At 51.4% G+C, this 27,762-nt stretch overlaps 2 protein-coding genes across 7 annotated transcripts in view; one reads left to right on the top strand and one right to left on the bottom strand.

Moving 5' to 3' along the window:
• Positions 1-10,005, top strand: part of ARHGAP17 (Rho GTPase activating protein 17) — a 43,861-nt gene extending 33,856 nt beyond the window's left edge. The window contains exons 17-22 of one of the 6 annotated variants that reach the window (XM_071571256.1): positions 546-779; positions 3,073-3,236; positions 3,917-4,522; positions 5,482-5,505; positions 7,476-7,520; positions 9,034-9,123. In XM_071571256.1, coding sequence (XP_071427357.1) covers positions 546-779; positions 3,073-3,236; positions 3,917-4,522; positions 5,482-5,504 — 1,027 coding nt within the window. In that variant the 3' untranslated portion in view covers position 5,505; positions 7,476-7,520; positions 9,034-9,123. Of the gene's footprint in view, positions 1-545; positions 780-3,072; positions 3,237-3,916; positions 4,523-5,481; positions 5,506-7,475; positions 7,521-8,957 lie in introns of all 6 variants that reach the window. The other 5 variants (XM_071571255.1, XM_071571254.1, XM_071571257.1 and 2 more) reach the window with 5 other exon arrangements.
• Positions 10,006-10,170: 165 nt separating this feature from the next.
• Positions 10,171-25,904, bottom strand: SLC5A11 (solute carrier family 5 member 11). The gene is made up of 16 exons (XM_071571259.1): positions 25,821-25,904; positions 22,665-22,841; positions 21,711-21,782; positions 20,965-21,069; positions 20,681-20,740; positions 19,749-19,853; positions 18,292-18,397; positions 17,238-17,318; positions 16,613-16,818; positions 15,691-15,826; positions 15,245-15,352; positions 14,708-14,858; positions 14,319-14,487; positions 14,020-14,235; positions 12,834-12,987; positions 10,171-11,375 (listed from the first exon to the last, which is right to left on the bottom strand). The coding sequence occupies exons 2-16, from the start codon at positions 22,794-22,796 to the stop codon at positions 11,155-11,157; spliced, it is 2,022 nt and encodes a 673-aa protein (XP_071427360.1). The 5' UTR covers positions 22,797-22,841; positions 25,821-25,904; the 3' UTR covers positions 10,171-11,154.
• Positions 25,905-27,762: the final 1,858 nt, after the last annotated feature.

Genomic DNA, 27,762 nt, shown 5'->3' with positions numbered 1-27,762 from the left:
TATTTATTCATAGTTGTCCCTGAAACACAGATGGAATCAGAGGATGATTTGGGTTGGAAGGGGCTGTAAAGATCATCTCGTTCCAACCCCCAAATCACAGCCTATATCCAGTAGCTTTTTTTGAATCTGTACTGCAGATTAGTGGGTAACAGAAACAAAGTTCATGTGGCAGAATACAGTCAGTGAGGAGCTACTCTGGTGTGCAAGGAAATGTCTGTATTTACATGTGAAATTCTGAGTGCTTTGACCTCATTGTCATCAATGTTTGTCTTCAAATGTAATGGAGTAGTTTGTTCACTTATTATGTTTAGCTTATCCTTCTGTGTGGATAAGCTGAATCCTGTTGCATGTGTTAACATTCCTGGTGTTGTGCAGACAGTGGGAGCTTTAGCACTGTGGTGTTGTGCAGACAGAGGGAGCTTTCCTTGTTGCTGCTTTGCATGCCGAGCCGGGGGGTTTGTCTTGGGGGTGTAACATCCGCTGTCCCGTTGCTGCAGTCGCTGGCGTTGGCTGCGTGGTGTGTTCACTCTCTCTTCTCTCTGTAGCTTTGGTGTGAAGGTTCTGGACTTCCCAGCCACCCCTCGGAGATGTGGCACTGTAAACAGAAAGCACACATCCCCTGCCTTCCAGCCCCCGCTGCCGCCCTCGGAGCCGGGCGCGCTGGCAGGGGCCGAGCAGCACCCGCAGGCTGTGGGCACTGACTCCAGCCCCGGGGGTGCTGGGCTGGCTCTCTCTGCTGCCTCAGCAGAATTCCAAACTCCAGGCACTGAGGATGTCAGGTAAGAGGCGCAGCTTCTGCTGGCAGTGGCTTGGCAGGCGGCTCCAGCAGCAAACTGATGTGTCCCCTGGGTCTGCTCTGCAGGGCACCTCTGCCACCGGGATGTGCCTTGTTGGGTGTGAACCCCTCAGGTGTGGGCAGCAACACTGCTCAGGAGCCCTTCTGCCATGTGTATGGTTCCAGAACTGGTCTTAAAATAACATACATAGTTCTGGATATTCCTGAATTAGTCTTCTGAAATAACACATAATTCTGGATGTTCCCAAATTCATCTTCTGAAATTCCATAGTTCTATGTGTTCCAGAATTCATGTTCTAGGATAGTGGAATTCTTGGGGTGAAAATGGTGAAAAATACTACAAAAGTCACTACTACTACCCACAGTGACCTTCCCAGGTTATACTGATGTGTACACACAGGGTGATACCCGTTTGCTGCTGAAAGAACAAAACCTACTGGTGGCAATACCAGAAACCCATTGGTCTTGTTTGTTGTCTCTTCTACATGTTATCTGGATATTGTCTCTTGTTTTGTTTATTTATTTGTCTGTAGCAAGTGTCAGTGATGAGCAGACTTCTTTGCTAGAAAACTGGAAGTCGATTTATCATATTTCAATATTAGTTTATTTAGGGCAAGTCTGTACACAGGATTAGTGCTATTTAATTATTCTTGAAGCTCTGCAATCAAGCCCCCAGGGTGAGTGTACCTGGACTCCCAGGCTGATTGCAGTAACCCTTCCATGAGAGGTGAAAGCAGCACTTTGCTTTCAGCACTTCTGTGGTCTGAGAGGTGCAGCAAACCACGTGTAAAGCCTGCAGGGCTTCCAAATGTCAACTCAGCATCTTGGCCCCACCGTGGAGTTTGATGCAGCACTGACTTTTGCATAAAGATTGTTCTCAGGTGACATATTTACAAAACCAGCCCATGTGGAAATCCCCTGCAGACCAGTATTTCCTCCACACAGCTTTTGTGGCAGAGGCAGCTAAAATGAAACCTTGAGGGTGTAGTGTCAGAAAGATGGACCTAAAATCTGCACAGACTCTGTTCAAGTGTTTGCCATTTATTAACACCACATAGAGAAATGAAGATTGCAAAGTGCCAATAGATGTGATTCAAAGTTATTCTTTTTAAGGACTGAATTGTTGCAGGTGACTATAAATACAGAGAAATGAGTGAAGGCTGTGCATGCACAGCCAGAGATGGTCACTGTCCAGAACCACCCACGCTGGCTCAGCCTCCAGTGCTGTGTTTCCTCCCAATCTTCACAGCAAAGGTCAGGAAGAGCTGAGTTTCCTGATCTGAGTATTAAAGATTTTGCAGGGGTTTCTCCCTCAGGATAAGTTGTGGTGTCCCAGCAAGGTAAAAGCTTAATTTCAGGTAGGGCAGAGAGAAGACTTCAGCCAGCCAATAAGAGGAAAAGAGCTGCTGCTCTATCCACACCTGGCTCGTGCAGTCCTTGGGCCTTCCCCAGGGACTCCAGAGGCTCCAGAGCTGCAGCACTGAGGTCTGTGCTGGCTCACACTGCACAGCACGTTGGTTCATGCCTCTCATGGTTCTTTTCCTGGCAGAACTCCCAGCCTGCCATCACCCAGCACTGGGCCTGCCAGGTGACTGCAGGAGGTGGTGATGTGGTGCTGGGACTGAGCCTTCTGCAAAGACCATCAGTTACAGGGGTGATGGGTTTATTTGAGGAATTTGGAGAAGTAACTTTAGTTGAACTTTCATGCTGGAAGTCTGTGTTTCAAGTAAGGGACATCAGCACAGACCCTGAACTCCTGGGGATCAGTCTGGCATTCAAGCAGGTACTGTGACACTGTAGAACTACTTGGATTGCTGATTTTGTTTGGGTAATTAATCTCTTGTACAGGCTTGCCTAAAGCCAACTTGCCACTTACCTGAAGAGCTGTAGCAGCGTTCAGCCTGTGAGTAAATACAGCCAGTGCAGAAGAGTTCCCAACATGTTTGAGGGTCAGAACTATCACAGGCTCGTGGAATCATTGAAGTTGAAAAGATCTTTAAGGTCTTCAAGTCCAACCATCAACCACCACCACCTCCATGTTCACCACTAAACCATGTCCTCAAATGCCACATGCACACATTATTGAACACTTGCAGAGGGTGGTGACTCTGCCACTTCCTTGGGCAGCCCCTTGCAATGCTTTACAACCCTTTCTATGAAAATGGTTTCCTAATACCTGACCTATGGCACAGTTTGTAATGTAAATGGAACAGGTGCAGCTGAGCTGGGCAAGGCATGTTGCAGTCATCCTCTAATGCAGGAATTTTACTTTTCAGTACCTCGAAATCTAAGGATGGCACATCTTCGGGCACTCCTCCCCCGGTGAGGAACGGTGGGCACGTGGGCACTGCCCCGGGGCAGGCAGCGAGCAGTGCCAGCCAGCTCTCTGTCACCCAGCCCCAGAACACAGCTGGGCCCAGTCCCCATGCACTGAGGAGAGGTGGGTCTTTATTGCTGTTCAAGCCACTGTGAACCAACTCTTGGTGTACTGCATAAGTGGTACTAAAATAACTTTATCAGTTTCTCTTCCTTATTACAGACAGTGGGTTAATCTGCTGGCATGTCATTAAGGCCTGGCCATAAAGTGTCTGTGGTTTTTGGACTCTTTGAATGCTGATAATGGTGTCACCAGTGATATTTAACAAACTCTCTCAAAAGCTTTTGATTAATAAATGTGAGCATGTGTCTGTAGCTTCCTGTTGGTGTTTGTACTTGATAATGCCCCATTTTATTATGATTAACATACCTTTTGTGCTGCTAATTTCTTTCTTTGGGAGCTTGGTCTAGAATTACTGAATCCCAGAATGGTTGGGGTTGGAAAGGACTTTAAAGATCATCCAGTCCCACCCCTGCCATGGGCAGGGACACCTCCCACCAGCCCAGGTTGCTCCAAGCCCTGCCCAAACTGGCCTTGGACACTTCCAGGGATGGGACAGCCACAGCTTCTCTGGGCATCCTGTGCCAGGGCCTGCCCACCCTCACAGGGAGGAATTTCTTCCCAATATCCCATTTAACCCTGTCCTCTGTCAGTTTGAAGCCACCCGCCTTGCGCTGTCACTATGTGCCCCTATAAAAAGTCACACAGTCCATGATGTTGAATTGTGCCCTTTCTCTCCACAGCTGTGAAAAAGCCAGCACCAGCCCCCCCCAAACCAGCCAACCCCCCGCCGGGGCAGCCAGGAAGCCAAAGCTCTTCCCCAGCTCCTCAGCCACCTTCTGTCTCTCCAAAACCACCTGCCAGAAGCTCTTCTCCTCCTGCTCAACATGCAAACCAAGGAGCAGCCCAGACCTCTGCTTCCCAGGTTTCTGCACCTCGGAGATATTCCAGCAGCCTCTCCCCCATCCAAGCTCCCAGCCACCCACCCCCACAGCCCCCAACACAGGCAACTCCTCCCCTGCAGCCCAAAGCAAACAGCCAAGCATCTCCCAGCCCTGGCAGTGAGCACGGACCAGAGCAGCCCTGTTACACCCTCCCACAGACTCCGACACCGCCCGACACGCCCCCGCTGGGCAAACACCACAGCAGCTCCCCCTCGCCCCAGCCAGCGACTCCAGAGCCCTGCCAGGCTCCCTCCTTACCTCAGAGTGGCACCCTGCCCCGGCCACGGCCCGTGCCCAAGCCCAGGAACAGACCCAGCGTGCCCCCTCCGCCTCACCCTCCCTCTCAGCTGCCTGCAGATGGGACCCTTGCAAATCCCACACAAACAGCTTCCAAAATAGTCACAGGTGAGTGGATCCTTCCCTGTTCGGTGTCTCCTCAGGGAGTGGAAGTAAAGAAAATAGTGCCTGTAGCTGGAACTGAATGGCAGGGGGGAACTAAAAAGCACAAACAACAGTTAAAATACTAAATAGCTCCTTTCCAGTTAAATGCCCACCCAGCTGCTCTGCACACAAGGGTTTGGGGCAGTGCTGCAGTGGGGATTTCATTCCTGAGGCAGAAAGGTTGGGAGGCAAGTGGAGATGAGCTTGTTTTATTTTTTCCTGTTTGGAAGCTGAGCACTGATAGCAGCTCACTGGGGCCAAATCCAGGCTCAGATCTTGGCAGTCAATTCTGCTTGTCTATCTGCTGCCAAAAAGCAAATATTTGGAGGAGGGAGAAGATTTAGCCAAGGATGGTGGATTTCAGCACATACTAAGATAAGAAAAGGGCAAAAGTGATCACTGACACATGTTCTAATAAGCATGTTTTACAAACCTTGTGAGAACAGAGTCTTCTGATGCACTTTTAAGTTGAACATCCAGAAGCTGAAGAATCACCTACACTGAACTGCATTTCTTAATATTTATAGAGCTTCATATTTCAAATGCAGTCTTTGTTTTGAGGCAGTGGTGAAGTAAAGGGGAGCATTGTCTTCTCACAGAAACTTCATGAAGCTTCCAGTTACTGCGTTGAGAGGGATAATGTTAATTTAAATTAATAAAGTTAATTAAGTTTCTAATGTAATTACTGATGCCATTCAAAACCAGCTGATTTTGAAATGTTCTCCTGCTGAGTCACTGCTTATTCTGGGAAGTTCAGAAGGAGGAGATAATGAATGTAGAGACTAATGCTTTTAAATCCACTTATAATTAATAGTGGTTAAAACTTTCCCATGACACTGCAGCTTCTCTAGAACTAGACTAATGTATTGGAATGCCAAGTGTCAATTCTGTTGCCTAACAGCTCTACCCCAATGCCTTCACAGGTGGGGATGGTTACTGCGAATAAGGTTTGTACTCACAGAAATGTGCCCTATCAGCTCAACTGCTCCGTGTGTAGCTTGAGTTTGGACGTGCGCTTTGGAGTTTGTGCTCTGGCAACTCTGTGTAGCTCATCCTTAGTAGCATTCTGTCTGTGAGAGGCTTTAAGACCTCTGCTGCTTCATTTTAATAGTCCTGTGGACGTTAGGGTGCTGCCTAAGTACCTGTAAAGAGGTGACACTTCACACACAGTCCCCAGAACTAGTCCCCAAGTCAGGTGTGATGAGTGACCCGTTCCCAACAGGTTTGTTCTCAGTGCAGGCAAATACTGCAGCTCGTGTTTTTCCTACAATTCTGGATTATGGTTACATTTTAATGTAGATCTCACTTTAGCTTTGCAGTAATTTTTAAACACTTGAAATGTATTTGGCAAAATCCACCTGGGTGTGACCAAACCTGTGGCAGAACAGCCCCAGCAGCACCTGCACTGTGACATGTTGGCATTTGCACCTGGCAGCCCCAGCCTCACTAATAGCACCTCTCTGCTCAGATCCAGCCCCAAACACCTTCACCATCCCACTGTCAGGTGGAAGGGGTTAGGGATGCTGCTGCTGCTGCCTTGCTGAGGTAACAACTGCATGGCAGGCTGGAAGAGGCAAGGCTGTGTTCTGAACTACCTCGAGATGGCCTGTTTGCAGCAAACACAGTGAATTAGTATTATTGGATTGAGAAGTCAGTTGGAAATAATTTGGGTTTGGGTTTTTTTTTAATTGGAGAAACAGGTTGCCCAGAGAAACTGTGGCTGCCCCAGCCCTGGGAGTGTCCAAGGCCAGGCTGGACAGGGCTTGGAGCAGCCTGGGCTGGTGGGAGGTGTCCCTGCCCATGGCAGGGGCTGGAACTGGATGAGCTTTCCTTCCAACCTAAACCATACTATGATGAAATTAGCAGTAAACAAGCTGCTTATGCAATTAAAAAGTAGCTTTGCTTTTTAAATAACTGACTTTTCTGATTGTACTTCTGTTCTTTTTGTCAGTATATTTAAATACAACACAAATCCCAGGCTCAATTCAGAAGTAGGGCTGGGCTCTGGATCTTTACAGCACTTTACAATTAACTAAAGAACAGCAGCTGTGCTGAGGAGTGAAACTTTAAGGAAAGACAACTTTATTGTCTGTGTGTTTCACAGTTTGATGGTTTGTTTTCATTTTGGGGTTTTCCTGGGTCTGAGGAAATTGCTTTAATGATGGCAGACAGGGTTTGTTTTACCCCAGTGTAACTGGAGGAATCCTTAACTTCTAAATCCCAGCCAGGAGGTTGTGCAGGAGCTGCTTCATTAGTGGGGAAGTTGGACCTGGGCAAGGCCAGCACCTGCCAGAGGGGAGTGGTGGGCACAACTTAATCTCACTCCTTCCAAGTGCAAACCATAGCAAATTGGCCAAATTGTGTACTGGAAACACAGTATGAGACCTGCCATGCAGGAAAACCAGGAAAGGAAAGCTGCTGAGGAAGGATTCTTTCCAAAACTGGGAAAGAGACCTAGAAAATACAGTCACTTCTGTTAAAAACCCCTCGGGGAGGAGTTGAAGTGATGCTCAGGCTTACCTCCAGCAGGACATTCCATGCAGGAGCATCCACCTTTTCCAGATCAATCTGTTTTTAAAGGATTAATATTCTGAATTAACACCACTGCCTGTCACATAAGAGTATCTGCTCTAATAATTACACCTGCATATATAAGCACTTAGAGACTCACCTAATTCTGAATGTGCAGTCACTGTTTTTAACTTTAACCTGAAAGAGAGAGGAAACAACAGAAGCCAAAATTAAGTTGCCAGCAAATCTCATAATAATACCAGAACAGGAATTCTGAATTGTTCTCAGGATGCTGTTGATTCCTTTGTCCATGTCCTGGACTTCAGTAATGCCTCAAATTCTATTTATGGTGTTAAAGGAATAAGCCCTAGAATATTCTAATCAATAATTTTATTAAATAATCTAGATGTTTGACCAGCATTCAGTAGGAACTGTATTGGCAAGTTCAATGGTAAGGAAAAGGCACATGATTGGCCAAACCTGTTGCTAATTGATAATCCTGTGTGTGCTGATGCCACTACTAACCCATGTCACCAGTAACCTGCTTGCTCGTGTCCTGGCGGGGCATGGCCCGAGCGGGGCTGCTGCTCGCGCTGACTAAACCTACTAAAGTGCTGGAGACCACCGTGTGTGGCGCTGTCGGGGTCTCACTGCCCACCCTCACCTGGTACCCCCTCATGTACACAAATCTAGAAATGTGTTTGCTGCAGAGGCTCCTTCCTGTACCGTGTGTGTCACAGATGCTCCTTCCCTGTGTCACAGAACCACAGAATTATTGGGGTTGGGAGAGAAGCTGTGGCTGCCTCATCCCTGGGAGCGTCCAGGGCCAGGTTGGACAGGGCTTGGAGCAGCCTGGGCTGGTGGGAGGTGTCCCTGCCCATGGCAGGGGGTGGCACTGGATGATCTTTAAGGTCCTTCCACCCCAGACCATTCTGTGATTCAGTGGCTTAGCTGCCAGGCCAGAACACAGTGGAATTCCAGCTGCTGTATTGCAGTACCCTGGAATAGAGATCCCTGCAGGAATAGAGATCCCTGCAGGCTGTGGTGGGCTGGGAGGGGCAGGGCAGGCTGTGCTCAGAGGCTGCTTTCCCCTCCTCTGTGTCATTTAGCTCAGAAACTTTGGAAATGTTCAAGTTGAAGTTAACTTCTGGGCTAACTTTAGGACTTCATGCTTGAGCCCCAGGCTCTCCAGGATGCCTGTCTATGACTCCTGTGTTTGAAAATAAGGCCTTTAGTTGGATTTTTTACTGATTTCAGGGTTCTAAATTACTTCTTATTTGGAACAGTTGCTGAGTTTGCAGTAAGGGGATGTCATGGCATATTATAAATCGGCTTTCCAAAATACTGACAATGTTTTCAGTCACCTTTTTTGAACTCCTAGGGATTTTTCTGGTCTTTCTTACAGTTCTAGCTACCAAGGCAGTCAGTCACCAGAAACACAGAATTTTAGGAGCTTTCTTTGATACCTTGGCTTAAGCAAAATTCTCCTCCCCTCAGAAGAGGTGAAAACCATGATGTGCCTTGTTACACACAGGAGAGGAGTTTAATTAGCATTTAACTTAAATAATTTCTGCTTCCTTTGGACACCATCCATGTTCCTGTTGCTGCTCAGTTATGGGTGGTAGTTACCTGGCACATGATTTAAGTGCAAATAATTTCACTGAATGTTTTGACATGTAAGTCCCGAGTAGCTTCTCAAGGGCATTGGGGAATCTGACAGTAAATTCTACTTTGTCTTCTCTTCTTCAGGAAGAAATAGTTTTCTGTTACTTTGTACAGGACTAAACTGTAGGAGTAGTGACTCCAAGCTGTTCAGTTTGGCTCACCTTTAGTGCCCACCTGCACAGGTGTCAGAGCCTTTATTGATCTTTCCTTTCCCTTCTCTAAGGAAATGCCCAGGAATACCCCAGTGAATGAGCTGGCCCTGTCCCGGCTGCTAAACTTGCTGTTCCCTTTCTGTGCAGACTCTAATTCCAGTATTCCAGAGCCACTCCCAAACCCTCCTTCAGAGCTTCCTCCGGAGCTGGCGGGCAGAGACCTGCACAACCACCTCCTGCTGGACATTGACAATGACACGGAGAGCACCGCGCTGTGACGGGGACGCTCCAGCTTCCCAAGGTTCCTCTCCTGGTGGGAAAACCTCAGACCTAACAGGGAAAAGCTTCTTCTGACCATTGGGCAGAACTGTGTGGAGATGGGGCTGGTGCCTCGTGGAGACAGTGATTTACGGAATCGTTTAGGTTGGAGAACACCAATCTTTGGCTGATCTCCAACTGAGCTCCTTAGAAGAAGTTTAATGATCTGTGTCTCAACAACGGTTTTCAAACTCTTGGATGGAAGGAATGAATTCCTACAGGAACTCTCCTAGGAAGCGTAATCAGTGCTGATACAGGTGGTATTAGCAGAAATTCCAAAAGAATAAGCAAGCAGAACATTAGTTATTTAAAGTGCATGTATGTATTATGGAAATAATCCTTTTAATGTCACGGTTAGATTTTATTTGTAGTTCTTAGCCTGTACCAGGAGCTGCCTCACAAGGGACATTCCCTCTGGGATTTGCTGCACATTGTTCTTACACCATGAACCAACCCCCTGCCCGAGTGCTGGTGGTGACTGCTGGTTATCAGTCACCCTGTCAAACTGTGGATGTATCCAGTGCCTTGAAGGACTGTCGTGCTGTAGGAGGAACTTTCTGTCTCTTTAATCATTTCATTGCTACTTAGGATCAGTAGTTACCCTGATTTCATAGTTATTTGTATTAACCTGGTTTTATTCATGTGCAACTGGCAACTGTTCCACAAGGAAATTGTGGAAGTGGGTTTTGTGCTTTTGTTGCAAACGGTTGAATTTTGCAAGAACTTTGAAACAGCTGGTTGGAGTCAGGAGTTGGGTGAACATGTATAAAATTAAAGATTGTCTTTTGTCAATTTAAGGCATCTTTATTCTAGTTTTGTTGCTTTTGTGGCCCTGAATGTCAGAGTGATCCCCTGGGCTCAGAGTCACTGGCTGCTCAGCTTGGTTTTTCTTGAGGACTGCAGTGGAAGCACTCTGGGCATGGATATACATTAATTCCTTGATGTGTGGATTCGTGTCAAATGCAGTGCAAGCAGCTGTGTGTGCAAACAGCCACAGAGGGACTGGGGCCCAGCAGGGGCCAGGGGGGCCCAGCAGCACCCACACTCTGCCCCTGGTGTTGGCAGCCCCCCATCCCCACAGACTCCAGGCAGGCAGAGAGCAGCTCTCGCTCTTTAATAAGTTTATCTGCAGCTACACGAGGCTCCAGGATGGGAATAGGGGTCTTGTCCCCCTCCCACCCCAGCTGCCAGCAGACAAAGGGGTTGGGACAGGTGGTCAGTGCTCCTGGATGAGGGTTCTCCTTTGAAGCTCCCAGAACAGCTGTGGTAGCCCAGGTGAGAAGGGGCTGCTGCTGGGTATCTGCCCTGGCAGTGCCTTGTGGGTTTGGGCTGGTTTAGGTCCTTCAGGTGCCCCCGGAACCAGTTGCGGGGCAGTTTCCATGCTGGGTGCTAGTGGGGGTGTTGCCATCCAAAGCAGTGGTAACTCAGCAAGAGCTCCCAGGATGAGCCTGTCTGAGCTCACTGCACGCAGGGAGGAGGCTGAATAGGCACAGCTGAGCCAGAGAGATACAACAGATCATGCACAAATCCTTTGGCTCCCCTCTGGGCACTTGGAACTGTCACTCGCCCCTCAAGACTGGAGAAGCTGGACCAAAGGGGACCCAAGTGCTTGTAGTTGGTTATAGAGGCATAAATAGGAAGAGAATCCAGACTTCCTGAATTCCAGGCACTGCTCTAAAGCCAAACAGCAATTTAAATATTTTAAATAACCAAACAAACCTTCCTCAGCTGGTTGGGGCCATCTGGGGTCTGACAGTGCTGGTGCCAAGCACTCAGCCCTGGTCACAGCCAAGTCCCCATTAGAAATAAGGAAGGGATTAGGAAGAAGGGTCTGTCTTCTTAAATAAAGAAATAAAATTTAAAAAGCATTAAGAATTACATTAACCCTCTGCTAATTATTAATATTTACACCAATTAAAATTAGTTGATGTCATCTGGTTATCACCCTGGCTATGCAAAGTATGCCCAGAGGAAGACCCCAGCACACAGGCAGAGGAGCAGGTTGACATTGAGGATGTGCTTCACCAGCGGCTTCTCCTCCAGGGAAGCCACAGGCAGGGGCTCAGCTTTGGGGGGTGCTGCGCCCTCGGTGCTCTCCTGCCTGTGCTCCATCCCACAGAGCCACAGGAAGGTCCTCATCAGCTTCGAGCTCCCTTTGGCCTTGGTCGCACCTGGAAAGAGTCAGGAGTGAGAGATGAACCTCTTCCCCAAAGCAAATCCCTGGAATGTCCCGTGTGCTCCTGTTCCAAGGGCTTTGATGCAGAAATGCACCAGAGGTCTCTAAATGAACACTCACTACACTGAGCTGTAGGGACCCCTCCAGTTGTTCTCTTTTGGGGCTGTAGTACCCATTCCATCCTCCCTGGAGCTCTGAGCTCAGGTTCTGCTGTTCCCAACATTTTAAGCTCTGATAACAGTAAACCAAACCTAAAACCAGCTGTAGCTGCTTGGGGCGCCTTGGCCTCCCCAGGCAAGGGTCTGCACTAGTCTGGGGTGGGTGGGTTACTCTCTGCCTCACACATGTAAACTGAATTTCCCAGCTCTGGTGTGGGTTGGGATGCAGGACTAAGTGCTGGGAAGGCAACACATGCCCAGCAAACTCACACATCCCAGCAGTGGGAGAGCTGTGCTGTAACTTGTTAACTTACAACAGCTTTTTATAGATCAAAGGAACACCCAGCAAAAGCTGCAGCATTACACAAACAGGGTCCTGAGCCTGGCAAAAACAGGGGATGCAAATCATTGCTGGAGAGTGCAGTGAGTTGCTACACGTGGTTGTACCTAATACCGATAAGTACAAGTTTTAAAAAATGCAAATCCTCCTTCACTGATCTGTCAAGAGCTCGGCCCAGGGCTCTGGGTTCTCCCTGCTGCTAGAGCCGATCAGAAAACACCGCTGAAAAACAAAATGGAATTTCATCAACATAATTGTGGTTTTCCTCCACCCTCCCCTTTTCCAACCAGCTCTCCTGGCAGGAGGTGCCACAACACCGGTCGCTGATGTGGGTAATGGGCATGGCTCTGTATCCCATCCAGTTCCTTGGTTTCAAGCTTAAATAATGCCATCAAAAGATGGAAAAGAAGCTAAACTCCTGCTTAGGTAGAACATCAGGTAAAGCCTTTCTCCACCTGGAGAAGACAAGACTGAGATCAGATTTCACTGGGATCTGCAGCTACTCCCAAGTGGCAGTGGAGGGACAGCTCCGATCTCTCCTCTGTGACCAGTGACAGAACCCAAGGGAATGGCTGGAGCTGTGTCAGGGCAGGGTCAGGTTGGATCTCAGGAGAAGGTTCTTCCCCCAGAGGGTGGTGGGCACTGACCAGGCTCCCCAGGGCAGTGGGCACAGCCCCAAGGCTGCCAGAGCTGCAGGAGCGTTTGGACAACGCTCTCAGGGCCAGGAGAGAGATTATTGGGGTGTCTGTGCAATTGGAGTTGGACTGGATAGTCCTGACCGGTCCCTTTCAGCTCAGAATATTCTCTGACTCTGTAATTCTGTGATTCTTTCAGCACACCCTGAAGCTACGGAATTCCAGAGGAAGGAGTTTTAACATTTCTTGTCTTCAAAGCCGCTACAAGCGCCAGGGGTTGTTGGGTGTGGGGTTACTGAGCCCGACGTTGGAGCACTTACATTTCTTCTCATCTGCACTACTGTCAGAGGCAATGTTTAGCTCAAGCTGCAGGGAGGGGCGCTCGGCTTCGCTCGCTCCTGTGGCGCAGGGGCTGACGGCCAGGTCTGGCTTGACCGGTGGATCCCCACGCGTGAACCAGGTAAGGCGACTTATCTGATGGCATGAAGAGGGGTGTTAAAGAAACTGCTGCCACAGCGCTTAAAGGAGGGCCTCAGCCCCGGAGCTGCCTGCAGAGAGAACACGGAGAGGGACCGGGATCTGCTCTCCTGCTCAGAGGAGCAGGGGAACAGCCAAGCTCAGCTGGAGCTGCTGAGGGGATGGTCATCACCAGAGGATGAGTCTGCACTGAGGGGACATTTCTGTGGGGGCCCATCCCTGGGTGCAGACAGAGCGAATCAAGGAGCAAAAAGAACGGAAATTGCGGCCAAGGAGGGACAGCTCAAAGAACTGGGGGTACTGAGAAAAGGGATGACAGGTGGGAGAAAGGATTGTTTTCTTCAAATACCTAAAAGACTCATTAATGAGGAATGTTCTCAGCAATAGTGTGAATAGAGAAGGATGAGCACAACATGAAGCTGGAAAGATTCAGGTTGGAGATGAGGAAAAACTGCTGCTGGGAGGACAGGTGAGCTCTGGACTGATCACACACCTCTGAGGCATCTCCCTCCCTGGGGATTTCTGAGTTTTCCAGGACTTTTGGGTTAGTCCTGTCTTGAAGCAAGAGGATGTTTTTATGTAGTCTCAGTACATCTACTGAAAACAGTCAAACTGTCACAAACCTGGTTCAGAGGAGTTGTGCTCTGTGCCCTGCATTTCTCTTTGCTGCAAATAAAAATGGTTCCTTGCTAAGTTAGTAAGAGAGTTGGTAAAGATGACCCAGAAGCTGAAATTTCTTGGAAAATAGAGGGAAAAAAGCTAATTTGTCATAGATTAAATACACATGCCTGAATTTAACAGCTCTTGGTAGCATCTACTGTTGACCAGTTTCCACGGGATTTATAGGACCCAAATTAGAAACAGCAGCAGAGGTGCTGGAGCAGAAGAGGGGTTACTGCTCCAAGTCTGATCATAAGAATTAATGGAAACTTCCATCTCCAGATTATTTCTCCCCACGTTATTCCCATGGATGTAGGGTAGGGCATCCTGGAAACCACTTAAGTGAAGGAAGTGGAAGGGGTGACGCACCATTTCGGGGGCGGGGGGCTTGGTGGCCAAGCTGACCACCAGCACGGTGAGCGTGGAGATGGCTGCCAGCACCATGGAGAAGTACAGGTAGTGCATGTACTTGACCACGCCGGGCCGGCCGTCGGCCTCGCCGCACCGGGGCTCGGGGTAGATGAAGTCCAGCACCAGCCGAATGACGCCCAGCAGCAGCCCCACCACCAGCCCCCAGAACGCGCCCTGCAAAGGAAGGCAGTTCTGTGCTGCAGCAGGAGCATCCCCCAGGCTCCAGGGCTGTCCTCAGGCTCCAGCAGGGTCGTTACCTTCTCGTTGGCTCTTCTCCAGAAGCAGCCCAGTATGAACACCATGGCCACGGGCGGCTGCAGGTAGGAGCTGATGGACTGGATGTAAATGAAGAGCTGCCCGCCCTGGCCAGCCTGCACCAGGGGGATCCACAGGATGGAGATCACAGTGAGCAGCAGCACAAAGACCCTGGGCAAGACACAGGTGCCTTTACTGTCGGCTCTGGATGTTCTTTTCCAGTTGCTCAACATGCAAGACTCTGATGGGGGTGTCTCATAACTGTATCTAACTCCACCCCAATCCTCCACCCAGCCTGTGCAGGGTGAAGATGTTCCCTCAGCAGGAGATGTGCTGAGATGTGTCTCTAACACTCAGGCTCTGATAAAATACATGTCCTAGTTCCCCATACCTGCCAACAATCATGAGCTCCCACTCGGAGCAACGAGGGCGGAAGTGTTTCCAGAGGTCCATGGTGAAAATGGTGCTGGCACTATTAAAGATGGAAGTCAGGGAGGACATGAGAGCTGCTATCATCACTGACATCATCAGGCCCCTGAGTCCTGGAAACAGAAGGACAAGTAGAGCTGCCCTGAGGGACCCCCAGTAGCTGCACTGAAGGGTGACCATGAGGACTTGTATGAGCTAGAACAGACTTTTAAAAGTGGTTTTAGCTCCAATTTTAAAATAACAGTGTTAGGGAAGTGTCAGCCCTCAATTCTCATTGTTAAACATCTGCACTTTATCTCTTAGCCAAATTTGACTGAATGAGAGCTCTGGATATGGGATCATTCCCCCTCTCTCCTGTTTCCTGCTGCCCTTTGCCACTGTCTCACCAAACCCAACACAAACCCCACTGAAATGACTTTCAGGGTATTTTCCTCTCTGAGCTTCTCTCACAGACACCTGTGGTTGGAATGTACAGAACCCACCAGCACCAAGCTCTTACCTACAGGCAGAAGCTCTAACACCAGCTTGGGATAAGCGATATCGGAACAGCCAGATGGGTTGCCGCAGATTTTCTGGCAATTTTCTGGATCTGCACAAGCCACCAGATCTGAAATAAAGCAGAGGGGGCTGAGAGGCAGCAGCATTTCCCAGCCACAGTAATCCAGTGTGTCTAAACAAGTTACTCTGCTGAATGTTGCAAACTGTTTTTTAAGGAAAATACTGGAGAGCTTGGGAAGCTTCCAACAAATGAAGAGGATCTCAACACAGAGAGGGCTGGGGCTGGAGGATGATCTGCATCCTCAAGCTCGTAACAGTAAGAAAATTTCTTCATACACTGAGCATTTGATGTGTTGGAACCTCTCAGCTTATTCAGTAAAGGCTGCTCCAGCTCCGTGGAGTGGGCACAGCCAGAGAGAGGGAACTGCTCTCTCCCTCAGCACTTACCTGGGAAGAGAACCCGGCTGATCATTCCTGGCATTACCATCATGAAGAGGGGCAAAATCTTCAAGTAGGAGGTCATCAAGGAGCCTCCTTTGGCGTGGGAGAGATTTTTGGCTGCAAGGGACCTCTGAACAATGACCTAGGAATGAAGAAATGGGTTTGGTTGGCTGCCAGCAGCGAGGAGCTGGCTGGGATGGAGCGATCCCGACTTTGATCTCCACCGAACTATGGAAGTCCCAGACAGGTGATCACAGAGTTTGGCTGTGCCTTTACAGTTGTTGGTTTGGATCCTGAGGACCTTACAGGAACACAGACCAGAAAGGCACAGCTTGTGCCATCCCAGCTGAGCCTGGCAGGACACTGTGCTGCAGAACCTCATGCTCAACTAACCAAACTTGGAATTTTCTATTCTCTCTGCACTGGGGATTTCCCTGAGCCTATGGATGAGCCTGGCCAAAGCAGCAGCAGGACAGAGTCTGAAATGAGCAGAATGAGTTAAATAAGAGAGCAAGAAAACAGAACAGGAACATCAGAAGGTGACTTGGGGCTTCATCGTCCTGGCTCTGATGGTGTCACTAGGAGAGATGGGAGCCAGAGCCCTGGAAAGCCAAAGAAAGGAATTCACAGGTGGTTCACAAGGAGTGAAAGGCTTAAGTTAAAAAACAAGCTAAACAAAAGGTCTTTTATAGACTGGAATTAACTCAAAAACACATTCTTACCCCTTTTTACATTGAGATGACTCCCAACATTCAGTTGTGCATATCAAATTTTGCATTTTGGAGATTGAAACCACCAGATTTTACTAAATTCCCATAAGAAATAGTAAGTCAGTCCAGGTGATGTTGCAACCCCAAGGTTTGTAATCAGCTTCAAACAGCCAACAGCACCTTCTTGAAACCAACCAAAGGAAGAAGCAGTGACCCACCTGGTCTGTGCACCAGTACCACAGGGAGGGGATGGTCATTCCCACCAAAACTCCTGGCCAGGGAAGGTCAGAGTTCACAGGGTCTCGGAAGATGTGAAACGCATCCTCTCTGGGCAAGCCACAGCTGCTGTTCTCCTTGCGGGTGCTGGGAATGGCACTGAAGTATTTGGTCTGCAAACCTTCCAGGCCACCAACTTCAATAAAGCCTAAAATGGGTCATGAGAAGCTGTTGTTGCATCTTCCCAGATCTGAACTCTGATTTCAGTGTCTAGTTGGCTATGGGTGATGTTATACAAGTGTTCCTTCAAAATCAGCAGCTATTGATTGTCACACTGGGCTGAGGGAGGAGGTGCTGGTTCACTTATGGAAACACAGAATCATGGAAAATGGTTTGGGTTGGAAGGGACCTTAAAGATCATCCCATTCCACCCTCTCCCACCAGCCCAGGTTGCTCCAAGCCCTGTCCAGCCTGGCCTTGGACACTCCCAGGGATGGGGCAGCCACAGCTCTCTGGGCACCTGTGCCAGGGCCTGCCCACCCTCACAGGGAGGAATTTCTCATTATTATTTAACTTGGTAAAGCTTTTATCATATTTTTAGTGATAACCCCCCAGGGAAACACTCACTGAAGACCATGAGAGTCACGGCCCCGACGAGCATGATGAGGGTCTGCAGAGCATCGGTGTAGATCACGGCTGCCAGGCCACCTGGGAGAGCAGAGACACACCAGACTGGGATAAACTGGGTTTGGGATGTCAGAGCAGCTCACACTGTGCAGAAGTTCTTGCCCTGCAGCACAAGCTGAGCCCCGGGTCTGGCCAGGGGGTTCTGACTCTGCTGAGGGGCAGTTTGGCCAATGACACTTTGGCTGGAATTTCTCATGGTTTGAATCATCATGAGTCACCATTTGATCACTAACAGCCAAAGGCCAGGAGAAATAATTCTACGGGAAATACATGGAAAAACTCCAAAACAAAGCCTGAGCTGAAAAAGGAAGAAAAGAAAGAAGGGAGGGGGGATTTACATCACTGGGGGTGAGCACTGGGAAAGCAATAACCTTTCTTTGTTTGGGATTTCTGCTTGCTCCGTGCGTGGCTGTTTTCCATTTGGCCACTCATGAGCCCTGAAAGGGCATCCAAGACTGGAGTCTTTCTGCATTACACGGTCATTGTCCTGTAAACCCCTCACACCTCAAGAGCCCGAGGAAAACATATCCTGCAAATGCCTCAACTGGAGCAGAGCTGCTCCTTAAAGCAGAGCTGATGTGATCCCACCTGGGGTGCCTGTGAGGAGGGTTCACTTACTCTCACCTGGCAATTTTGCTGAAAAGGTGAGGTTTTGATTTCCCCCCATATTCACAGAAAAGCAGACTGTGAGGGATGCAGGACTCCTACCACGAGGACACAGTGCATGGCATGAATCTTGGAATCCTGGTAAGGTTTAGGTTGGAAGGGACCTTAAAGTACATCCAATTCCACCCTTGCCACGGGCAGGGACACCTTCCACTAGTCCAGGTTGCTCCAAACCGTGTCCAGCCTGGCCTTGGGCACTTGCAGGGGTTTCTCAGCTCAGTGGGCAGGGTCTGTGGTGGGCTCAGCTCAGTGGGCAGGACCCAGCTCAGTGGGCAGGGTCTGTGGTGGGCTCAGCTCAGTGGGCAGGGTCTGTGGTGGGCTCTGGTACCTGACACGGTGTAGATGGCGGTGATGGCCAACAGCCCTGCCACGGCGATGTACAGGTCCCAGTGCAGGGCCTGCTGGATGAACAGGGCCCCAGCATACATATCGACCTGCAGGAAAGCACAGTTGCACAGCCGCAGTGATGGCATTACCAAGACCCTCAAAGTGTGGACATTTGGCTGACCAAGCCCTCTCCTGTACTGGGACCAGTCTGGTTTGGAATTGCTCATGACCCTTCAGCTCCCCAGCACATCCCTGTGCAGCCCCAGCTCCTGCCCACCCTGCCCACCACACAGCAGGACCTGGCCCATTTCACTCTTCAGCCAGTTTATTATTATTAGTGGCCAGAGGGGTGACAGTGAGGGGGATGAGGGGGCTATCACAAGCAGAGGAACGTGCACAGCTCTCCCTGAGAAAGGCATTTGGGTGGGGCGAGTTTATCTCTTCCACCAAGCACCAGTGAGCAGTGTGGGGGGAGCTGGGCTGGGGCACCTGCTGTGCAACCCCCACCTGTGCCTCAAGTGCCACAGCCCCAGAACCCATTTGTGAGCTCCTCCCTGCAGACATAGGGACAGGGAGGTCACCAGGAAAAGTGTTCTCGGGGCTGGGCCAGCCCTGACCAACCAGCTCTGCAGCTACGTGGAAATGCTGTGGTTTAGGAGAGTTTAGGACAGGCAAACTGCCAACCACAGGAGGACAGACGGGTGTGAAAGCATCCTGAATACAGGAACTGTATTATCAGAGATTCCATCAAGTGGTCAGTTTTGTCTAGAGGAGAACCTGAGCCTTCCTCCTCTGTTCCACCCTCACAGGGAAGAATTTCTTCACAATATCTAATGTAAACCTACTCTCTTTAAAGCCATTTCTCTTTGTCAAAACTTTCAGGGGGGACAGAGGAGGGTCACACACCGTGTCCCACTTTGGTCCCTACGTTCAGGAAAATCCCCAGCAGGGATCTGTGCCTTGCCAGACAGTTAATGAACAGCCACCGAGGTGTTGTGCAAGAGTTGATTCAGTTATTTATTCAAACACGTGCAATAAATCACTTAACACTTTTCTCCTAACCCTGGACCAGCTTCTGTGTCCTCCATCCTGCAAAACAGCTCCTGGTGTCTGCGCAGGCATTAAATGTGCAAAAGAGGAGAAACTGTGTGAGCTCCCAGAGGTGCAAAATCCAACCAGAGCTGCATCCATGCCCACAGCTCCACCTTTCCAGGAACTATAGCTTGGGACACTGACACAAGATTTCCCTCCTACTCTAACAAAAATTCAAGTGCCTAATGGGCAAAAAAAGAAGTTACTCTTTTTTGTATCAGTTCTCAAAAGAAGTACAATCTCTCTGCCCAGAAACCCTTCTCTGCCCATCCAGGGAAGTGCCACTTGCATTTCTCAGCCTCACTGCTTAGCACATGTTTCCAAAGTGAATTAAATTAAATCTGTTTCCCTCTTTTTTTTACTTACTGATATTTTGGTGAAGATGTAGATGAACAAGTAGAGAATTGCCAGGAACACCTGAATTCTTTTGCCTCCAAAACGTTTCCGCAAATACTCTGGCATGGTGGTGACCTATGGAGAGACACAGCTCAAGGCACTGGGACTGGCCATTCCCAGGGCTGCCCAGGGCTCACCCGGGGAGCCCTGTGGGTGCAGAGGACCAGGAGAACCCTGAGAGCTGCCCTGGGCTGGTGTTTGGCTCTCAGCTGCCCACTTGGCACAAGGCCCAGTATGAACCATGATGAGGAGTCTCCATCCATGCCCTCAGGAGATGGAGCAACTCTACTCACTGCCAGAGGTTACAGAGCAGCCTGACCCCCCCAAAAATCCATGTGCTGGTCCCAGGGAGCAGCTCTGCTCCCCATTAGCCTGGACACCGGAGCAGCCGCCGGAGCAGCCCCGGTGCCCCTCGGCCCCGCCCAGGAGCAGCCCCGGTGCCCCTCGGCCCCGCCCAGGAGCAGCCCCGGTGCCCCTCGGCCCCGCCCAGGAGCAGCCCCGGTGCCCCTCGGCCCCGCCCAGGAGCAGCCCCGGTGCCCCTCGGCCCCGCCCAGGAGCAGCCCCGGTGCCCCTCGGCCCCGCCCAGGAGCAGCCCCGGTGCCCCTCGGCCCCGCCCAGGAGCAGCCCCGGTGCCCCTCGGCCCCGCCCAGGAGCAGCCCCGGTGCCCCTCGGCCCCGCCCAGGAGCAGCCCCGGTGCCCCTCGGCTCCGCCCAGGAGCAGCCCAGGTGCCCCTCGGCTCCGCCCAGGAGCAGCCCCGGTGCCCCTCGGCTCCGCCCAGGAGCAGCCCCGGTGCCCCTCGGCTCCGCCCAGGAGCAGCCCCGGTGCAGCAGGAGAGGGGTCAGCCCCTGGGGCACACAGGTGGTGCAGATAATGACAGATGGACACAACACCCCCCTACCTACCCCCGATGCAATGTAGATGGGCAGGAACAGCCAGGCCAGCACCAGGACACAGAACATCCCCTGCAAACAAAGGCAAAGGAAGGTCAGAGAAGCTGGTCCAGGCTCTGCCCAAGTGGCTGAGCAGGGACACAGGGACTCATCCCCCCACAGCTGGTGCCTTCAGGCTCTGGCAGTGGGATCTGCAGTGTCAGAACTGCCAGAGCTGTGCCTTTGTGTGGGGACTCGTTGGATGGAGTTGCCCTGTCCTGCACAGGAAGGGCCCTCCTGCCCCGTGCCACACTCACATTCCACTCGTAGGCTGTTGCAGCAATTCCTGAGGCAGCTCCCGACCCTGCCAGGCCGATGAAATGCCCACTTCCAACGTTGCTGGCAAAGAGGGATGCACCCACCTGGAGAAACACAGCAAATCACATCTGGTCCTGGCACAGGATATTGGTTTTGGCCTGGTGAGAGCACAGGGATGCTGTTCCCCCACTCATGACCCTAAAGGACATGAAATCCTTGTCACCCTCTGCCACCTTCTTCTTTTGCCTACAGGTTCAGTGGCTCTGGCACCTCTGTCCAGCTTCTTTCACTGTTCATTGCCCATTTGTGGGCATGTTTAGGACCATCCTACTTCCAAACAGGTGGGAGGGCAGAGCAGAAGGTGGAGGGAACAGGCAGAAATGTCAGGTTCTGGTATCAGCACATCCTGAGGGACCAGCCCAGCCCAAATGAGCCACCCCAGCAAGTAGGCTGGCTCATCACAGAGCTGTGTTCATGAAGGGAACCCCCGGTTAGTTCTGGAAACCTCCAGAAGCAGCCAGGCTTTGCGAGGCATCAGGCTGGTCCTCGCCCTGCATCAGTTCCACTTCCCCTGTCTCAAATGGGCTGGGGAAAAACCCAGCGTGTAAATGGGTCTTTGCAAAAGATGAGAGTAATGTTCATTTATGTATTCCTGTCTGGAGAAATAAGCTCTGCTTGGGCAGAGGCACTTGTCAGTGTGGCTGCAGCCCAGGGGCACAGGCAGGGTGACCACACAGATACTCACAGGCCACCAGACCATCTGACCTCCAGCCAGGAAATAGCCTTTGACGGTGCTGCGCTGCGTCTTCCACATGGACTGGGGAAGCAGAAAAGAGGAACACAGTTCAGCCTTCACTTCATGGCTGCTCAGGGCATCACCCAGAGATTTCCCCAGTGGGAGACTCTGAACTGTCACCAGGTCAGAGAAAAGGGACTCCTGAAAGAGTTGCTGCTGGGAAATCCCAGAAGAGGAGGGATGGGACCAACCACTGCCCTGAGCCACACGCAAAGTTTTCCACCATTCAGCATCCTGGTTGAAAGTTTTCTGTGATAAGCAAACTAAACCACTCCAGATCAGAAAGGAAGGCAATAATTTTGGACAAGAACAGTGGAATCCACTGGTATTAGACAAAGACAGGAGGAATGCTTGGCATGGCACGCGTGACCCATGGACTCCTCTTCCTCAGACAGATTCATGCAATACCCTGAGGGTTATGCATCACGTGAAGGGAGCAGCTATTCATCTCTGCCTCCTGACAGCCAGGTTGTGCTCTTACTGTTACAAAAGCCATGCCAAAGGATGTCCTTCTGCCATAATTATATAGAGACAATGCTTTTAGTTTACGGAATCTGCTGTCAGGACCCCTGTCGTCAAGCACAGATGATTTATAAGACAGCAATTCCTTCCTGGATGAACAAAACATTATTAGTTATGCTTGGAGCTCAGACAGCCTCTTCCTCACAAGGGTTTTCAAAGCCTTGGCAAACACAGGGCTGAACAGCTCTCCAATGGAGATGTAAGGACACTTCCCCAGGCTGAAGTGAGGAAAAGGACCTGTAAACTCCCTCTTTCCACTGGTTCACTTGAATCCAGTGAAGTGCAGGCTGATTTCAGCCTAAGGAAAATAATATGAGGCCAAGCCAGCCTTATTTTCAGCATAATATGGCACACAGGAAGCTTTCAACAATGTTTGCTTACCCACAGCCCAACTGCGAGGACGAAGAGGAAGTACAGCACGAGGACAGCGATGTCCACAGGCTCCAGTGTCTGCTGGGGAAACGCGTCCCAGGAGGGGGTCACAGAGGCTGGGGGGATGCTGGTGGGCTCCATGGCTCCTTGGGCAGGCTGGGCACTCCTTGGTCCTGAGGCATAAATCTGTTAAAGAGCAGGTGACATGGTTAGAGGAGGATGTGGCAGCCCTGGGAATGTGGTGACTGTTCCCTGAGGAACTCAGAATTCTCAGCTCTGGCTCCAGCTGCTCATGGCAGAGCTGTGGGGAAGGATTTGCCTCTGTCATTTGCCTTCAATCATGACTCCCTTTCTGTGACGAGGAGGTGCTGCCAGTGGGCAGGACAGCGTGGCTTGGTGGGATCTCTCATGCAGTTTTCTAACTGATGAGAAATAAGTGCATTAGAGAAGGTGGAAATAGCTGAAATACGTGGAGGAAAGGAGTGGGATGTGGCAGAGCTGGTGGTGACAGCCTGAGGGTCCCATTGCTGCAGTGCTGCAGGACTGGCCTCAGCGAGAAGCTGCTGCCAGAACTGTGTCCATGATGAGCCACTGGGAGGTGAAGGGACATGGACTGCTCCAGCAGTGCTGACATTTTCCTCCTTTGTCACGACAAGAGCACGAGCCCTGGGGCAGAGCATGGGGGTCTCCTCCTCAGTGAGGCTGATGTCCTGGTGAGTGGGCACTGCCCTCTGCTCTGTATCAGGAACAGAGGATGTTAAGGTGTCACTGAGCACAGGGATGGATGGATGAATGTGCCTTCTCCATGCCAGAGCCAGCACTGGGGATGAGCAGCAAGTACTCCAAGCACTCAGAGCAACCGACTTCAAGTGGTGGAAAAGCCAGACCTGGGGCTCCCTCCTCACCAGCCCACAGAGACAGTTCCTGTAGGTGAGATACTCATATGCTTCCCACAGGAATATAAGGGCATTTCCTTCTCCAGAAATGCCTGATGAGGAGATGTGGCACTGTGGGACCCTTGGAAGGGTTCCCTAGAACCTCTGGAGCATCCATGGTGCCAGGTTGCTGTTCTTTGGCAGGAGAGGCAGGATAAAGTGCAGGCAAGGAGGTTGATGGGGTGTTTGCATTGATGCAGTTCCTCCTCGTTTCTTCCTCTCCTCAGCTTGGCTCAGTCACACTTTGAGAGCAGGACAGGAGGTGAGTGGCAGCCAGGGCCACCTCAGACAGTCCCTGGCTTGGCAGTGGCCACGGCCAGTGGCCAGAGAACCCTCAGTGCCGCACAGAGCAGGTTTGGGATTATTCCTCTTACCCCACTGAGCCAGGGAGATGGTTCCTCCCAAGAGGAGCAGAGCAGCACTCACCAGCCCTGGTGCTGCCTTGCACCGGCTCAGCCCCGGCTCCGGTGTCACCGGGATGGCTGTGCTGGGTGTCTTCTGGTCCTTGTCCCTGTCCTGCGCAGCTGGCCGGGTCCTTAGGCCACTCTTGCACTTGGAAGGAGACACTTATAAGCTGCCTCCTGGCAGAAGGCTGAAGAAGGTGGGGCGAGGGGTGGCCTGCAGCAGCCCGGGGCGCCGGCATGGGCGGTGGGACAAGCGGTCGGACAAGTTTTGCCTCTGAGCGCCGGCGAGCAGCAAAGCCCGGCCCGGGACAGAGCCTGTCCCACGGCCACATGCTCCGCAGCTCCTGCTGGCCTCCCCCTCTGTCAGGTGCTGGGTTGCAGCTGAACCTGCCCCAGCTCGCAGGTGGCCCAAGGACTTGCCCAGAGAGTGCCTGGCCGTGCTTCTGCCCCGGCAGCGCTGGCTGCCCAGGGGTGAACCGAGCAGAGAGGGATGGAGTGGCAGGCACCATGTGATGGAGGTGCTGGCAGTGTTCAGGGGACAAGCCCTGCCCTGTGTCCCCTCTACACCCCATCCTGCAGCCTGGGCTGAGCCTGGAGCAAAACCCCTGAGCTTCCCCATTTACCAAAGATCAGGCAATAAATAAGGAGTTTCCCGGGGGCAGGTTCAACCCATCACACATTTCCCGCAGCTGGGGATTGTATCCCGAGCCATCAGCAGCCTCCGGCACAGGAGCTGGAGCTGGTAGAGAGCTGCGTTCTGCTCAAGAGACATGATCTGGTGGAGAGCAGCAGTGGCACCCTAGGCTGGGGCTGGGGACTTGCAGCACTTTGGCAGAGCCTTTTCTGTGCTTATAAACCCTGTGGATCCCACTGAATTCCTTGGGAGCTTCTGCCTGGCAAGGATGCAGGGCACTGATGACCAGATCAGTGCTATCTTACCTCTTTAAGAGCCAATGTGTCTTGGCTGCTGCCGAGTTTTTACTGGCACGCTTAACCTCTAACTAGGAAAAGAAAAACAGGGTTTGGTATGTCAGCCTGGGGAAGCTGCTAATCCCAGTGCCACACCTCCGACTTCCCCTCTGATCTGCTGTTTCAGGGGGCCACAGAATCACAGAGTCATGGCAAGGACCCACAGGGATCATCCAAGTCCAGCTCCAGGTTGCAGCAGAGGGACAGGCAGTGCTACAGCTGCACACGCTGGGTCACGGTCGGGATTCACCACACAGGAGGGACACGGCGGTGCCTGTCCCTCCGAAACGCGTGCGGGGCAGGCAAAGCTCTGCAGGCGCCTGTCCTGCCTGGCAGCAAACGTGGGAAGGTGGGAAGCACTGCAGGAAACATTCCCAGAGCTGAGCACAGGTGCCTGTCCAGCTCCTCCTGCACTCCCCAGCCAGCACGGAGGCTGCTGGTAGGAAAACAGCAGGGGTGGCTGCTCAGATTCCAGATCCCAACTCTGCCGGGGCCCAGTGGAAATTTTGCCCGTGTTGTGAATTCAGCTCACAGCCCGGTCTCCCTCTGTGCCTGGCACAGGCGGCGGTGCCTTTCTCGCCAGAGATTGTGAGGAAGGAACATCCGTGGCATTGAAATGAAGCCGCTGAAGCTGCCCTTTATCAACAGTGCCGGGGGGACGCGGCCCACGTGGCTCTCGAGGAACCCGGCGGCACCGCGTCGCTCCCAATGCCTCCTCAATGGAATTTTTAGAGCATTCCCAGGTGCATCCACCTCCTCCAGACACCACTGCTCACACGGGCCGAGAGCAGCCCAGCACCAGCCCCGAACCCAACCGGAGCTCCCCGACTCGAGGTAGAAGCCGAAAGGAAACTTACTGTGCTCAGCTGGGTCTTATTCTGCTCCCCGCGCCGGGCACCACCAGGGCTCTGCCAACTGACAGGCAGCTTAAATATTGCCAGAGAATCGGGGTTTGCCAGCGGAGCTGTTAACAGGGTCACAAGGAATGAGAAGGAATATTTATAGTCAAAGTTAAACTAATTGACCGAAGTTACTCTTTTGGTCTCCCGTGGCTCTGGTGAGAAGTGTATTATTTTCACTATCAGGGCTCCCGGGTCAAACTCCACGGAGTGCCATTCTCTTAAGCAATCTGTGCAGCTACAGAAGGCACACAGAACAATAAAAAATCCGTGCTGATGTCCTCTGGAGCTGACAGCCTGTGGCACAGGGAGGAGCTGACAGCTAGTCCTGTCTCTGTTTATGCCTGAGCCTTACAAAGAGCAGAATCCATCTGGGCTGGGATTTGTAACACATTGCTGAGGCTGTACATCAATCCCAGAATTGAGTCCCCCTCTGGGACCAGGATAGACATTTGTCTTCATCATCATCTCTCTGAAAACCCTGATAAACCATTAGGGCCAAAACACACAGAGAGTGATGCTGAAGACAGACCTTGCAGCACCCTGAGAGACCATGGCAGGAGGCAGCTGATAAATCCCTGGAACTGGGGTACATGGAGCTCTGGGCAGCACTACTGAGAAGGCCCTTGCTGGGCAGGTAACCCATGAGCTGGGAGGGCAGATGGAGCATGGGCACTGTCCTCACACATCCTATTCCATGTCCCAGCACTGGAGTTGCCAAATGGAATTTTAATGTAGGTGACCCCTTAAGAGCATATTTTCACCTGACAAAGGGCAGGGTTAGGTGGGCTATTGGGCTGCCTTCCAATCTGTACCACTTTTTCCAGCCCTTCCAGTCTGAAGCTGAGATCTCTGCTGTCTCTTTGGCATTTTTCACGGCACCTGGAAAATAATTAGAAATTGTGGCCATGCAGACCATAATCCAGACACTTAGAGGGAGGATTTGTAGGTGATTCCACTTTGCTGTAGAGATGCCGGGCTGGAATCCCAGCTGTGATCCTGTTTTCACCATGACTTACTCCAGCTTATCATTTCCTCTTGGAGGTCTTTTTCCCCCCATTTCTTGCAGGAAAGGGTGAAAAGCCTTAAATAATCCCCTGTTAGGGATGTAACCTGGGATTTTCAGGGTCACAGTTTCCTGGTCTCTGTTGGAGGACAGTGGGGCAGGGACAGGAGCAGCCACTGCTGCGTCTCCTGTGCTGACCCCCAACTGCTGCCCGAGCTGTTATTTCCTTTCCAAGGACAGGCTTTCCTGTGAGGATGATCCCGTGGTCAGGGCTGATGCAGGAATTCTGCTCAGGCTGGGCTGAGGCTCCAAGGAGAGTGTCTGGCCAGCACTGAGGAGGAATTACCTCGTGTGTGCAGTTACCAGAGCCCAGCAAAGCAGGAGCATGCAGGGAATGATGAGACGTGTTGTGTGAGACATGGTGCAATGGAGGCTCTGGGACACCATTCCTTGGTGGTTTGCAGGCTCAGAGTGGGAGCTGTGACAGCCACACTGGGCAGCTCGGGGTCCTGGGGCTGCAGCAGAGCCGGGTGGGATCAGCCAGGAGGGATGAGGAAACACCAGGAGGGGTTTGAGCACTTCAAACATACTCAAAGGATGGTTGGAAGGGCCCACTGGGGGTGACCCAATCCAACCTCCCTGCTCCTCTGGAGCACGTCGCTCAGGTTGTGTGCAGGTGGGAAGGAGATGCACGTGCTCTGCAGGGGATATTTTGGATAACTCCTCAGGGAGTCGTGTTCCAGCCTCTGGGGAGCACCCAGGGATCAAGCAGGCTGCTGTAAACCAGTTAAACTGCAACCAGCACATCTGATACGGAGGTGGTCCCTATCTGTCTGCTGCTGGTGTCAAGGGAGATAAACTGCTCCTGGGACATAAACTCAACCTCAGCCAAGA

Source organism: Pithys albifrons, chromosome 16 (assembly GCF_047495875.1).
Source record: "Pithys albifrons albifrons isolate INPA30051 chromosome 16, PitAlb_v1, whole genome shotgun sequence".
Classification (NCBI taxonomy): Eukaryota; Metazoa; Chordata; class Aves; order Passeriformes; family Thamnophilidae; genus Pithys; species Pithys albifrons.
The sequence above is the reverse complement of the archived record's forward strand: the minus strand, read 5'-3'. Positions and strand labels throughout refer to the sequence as shown.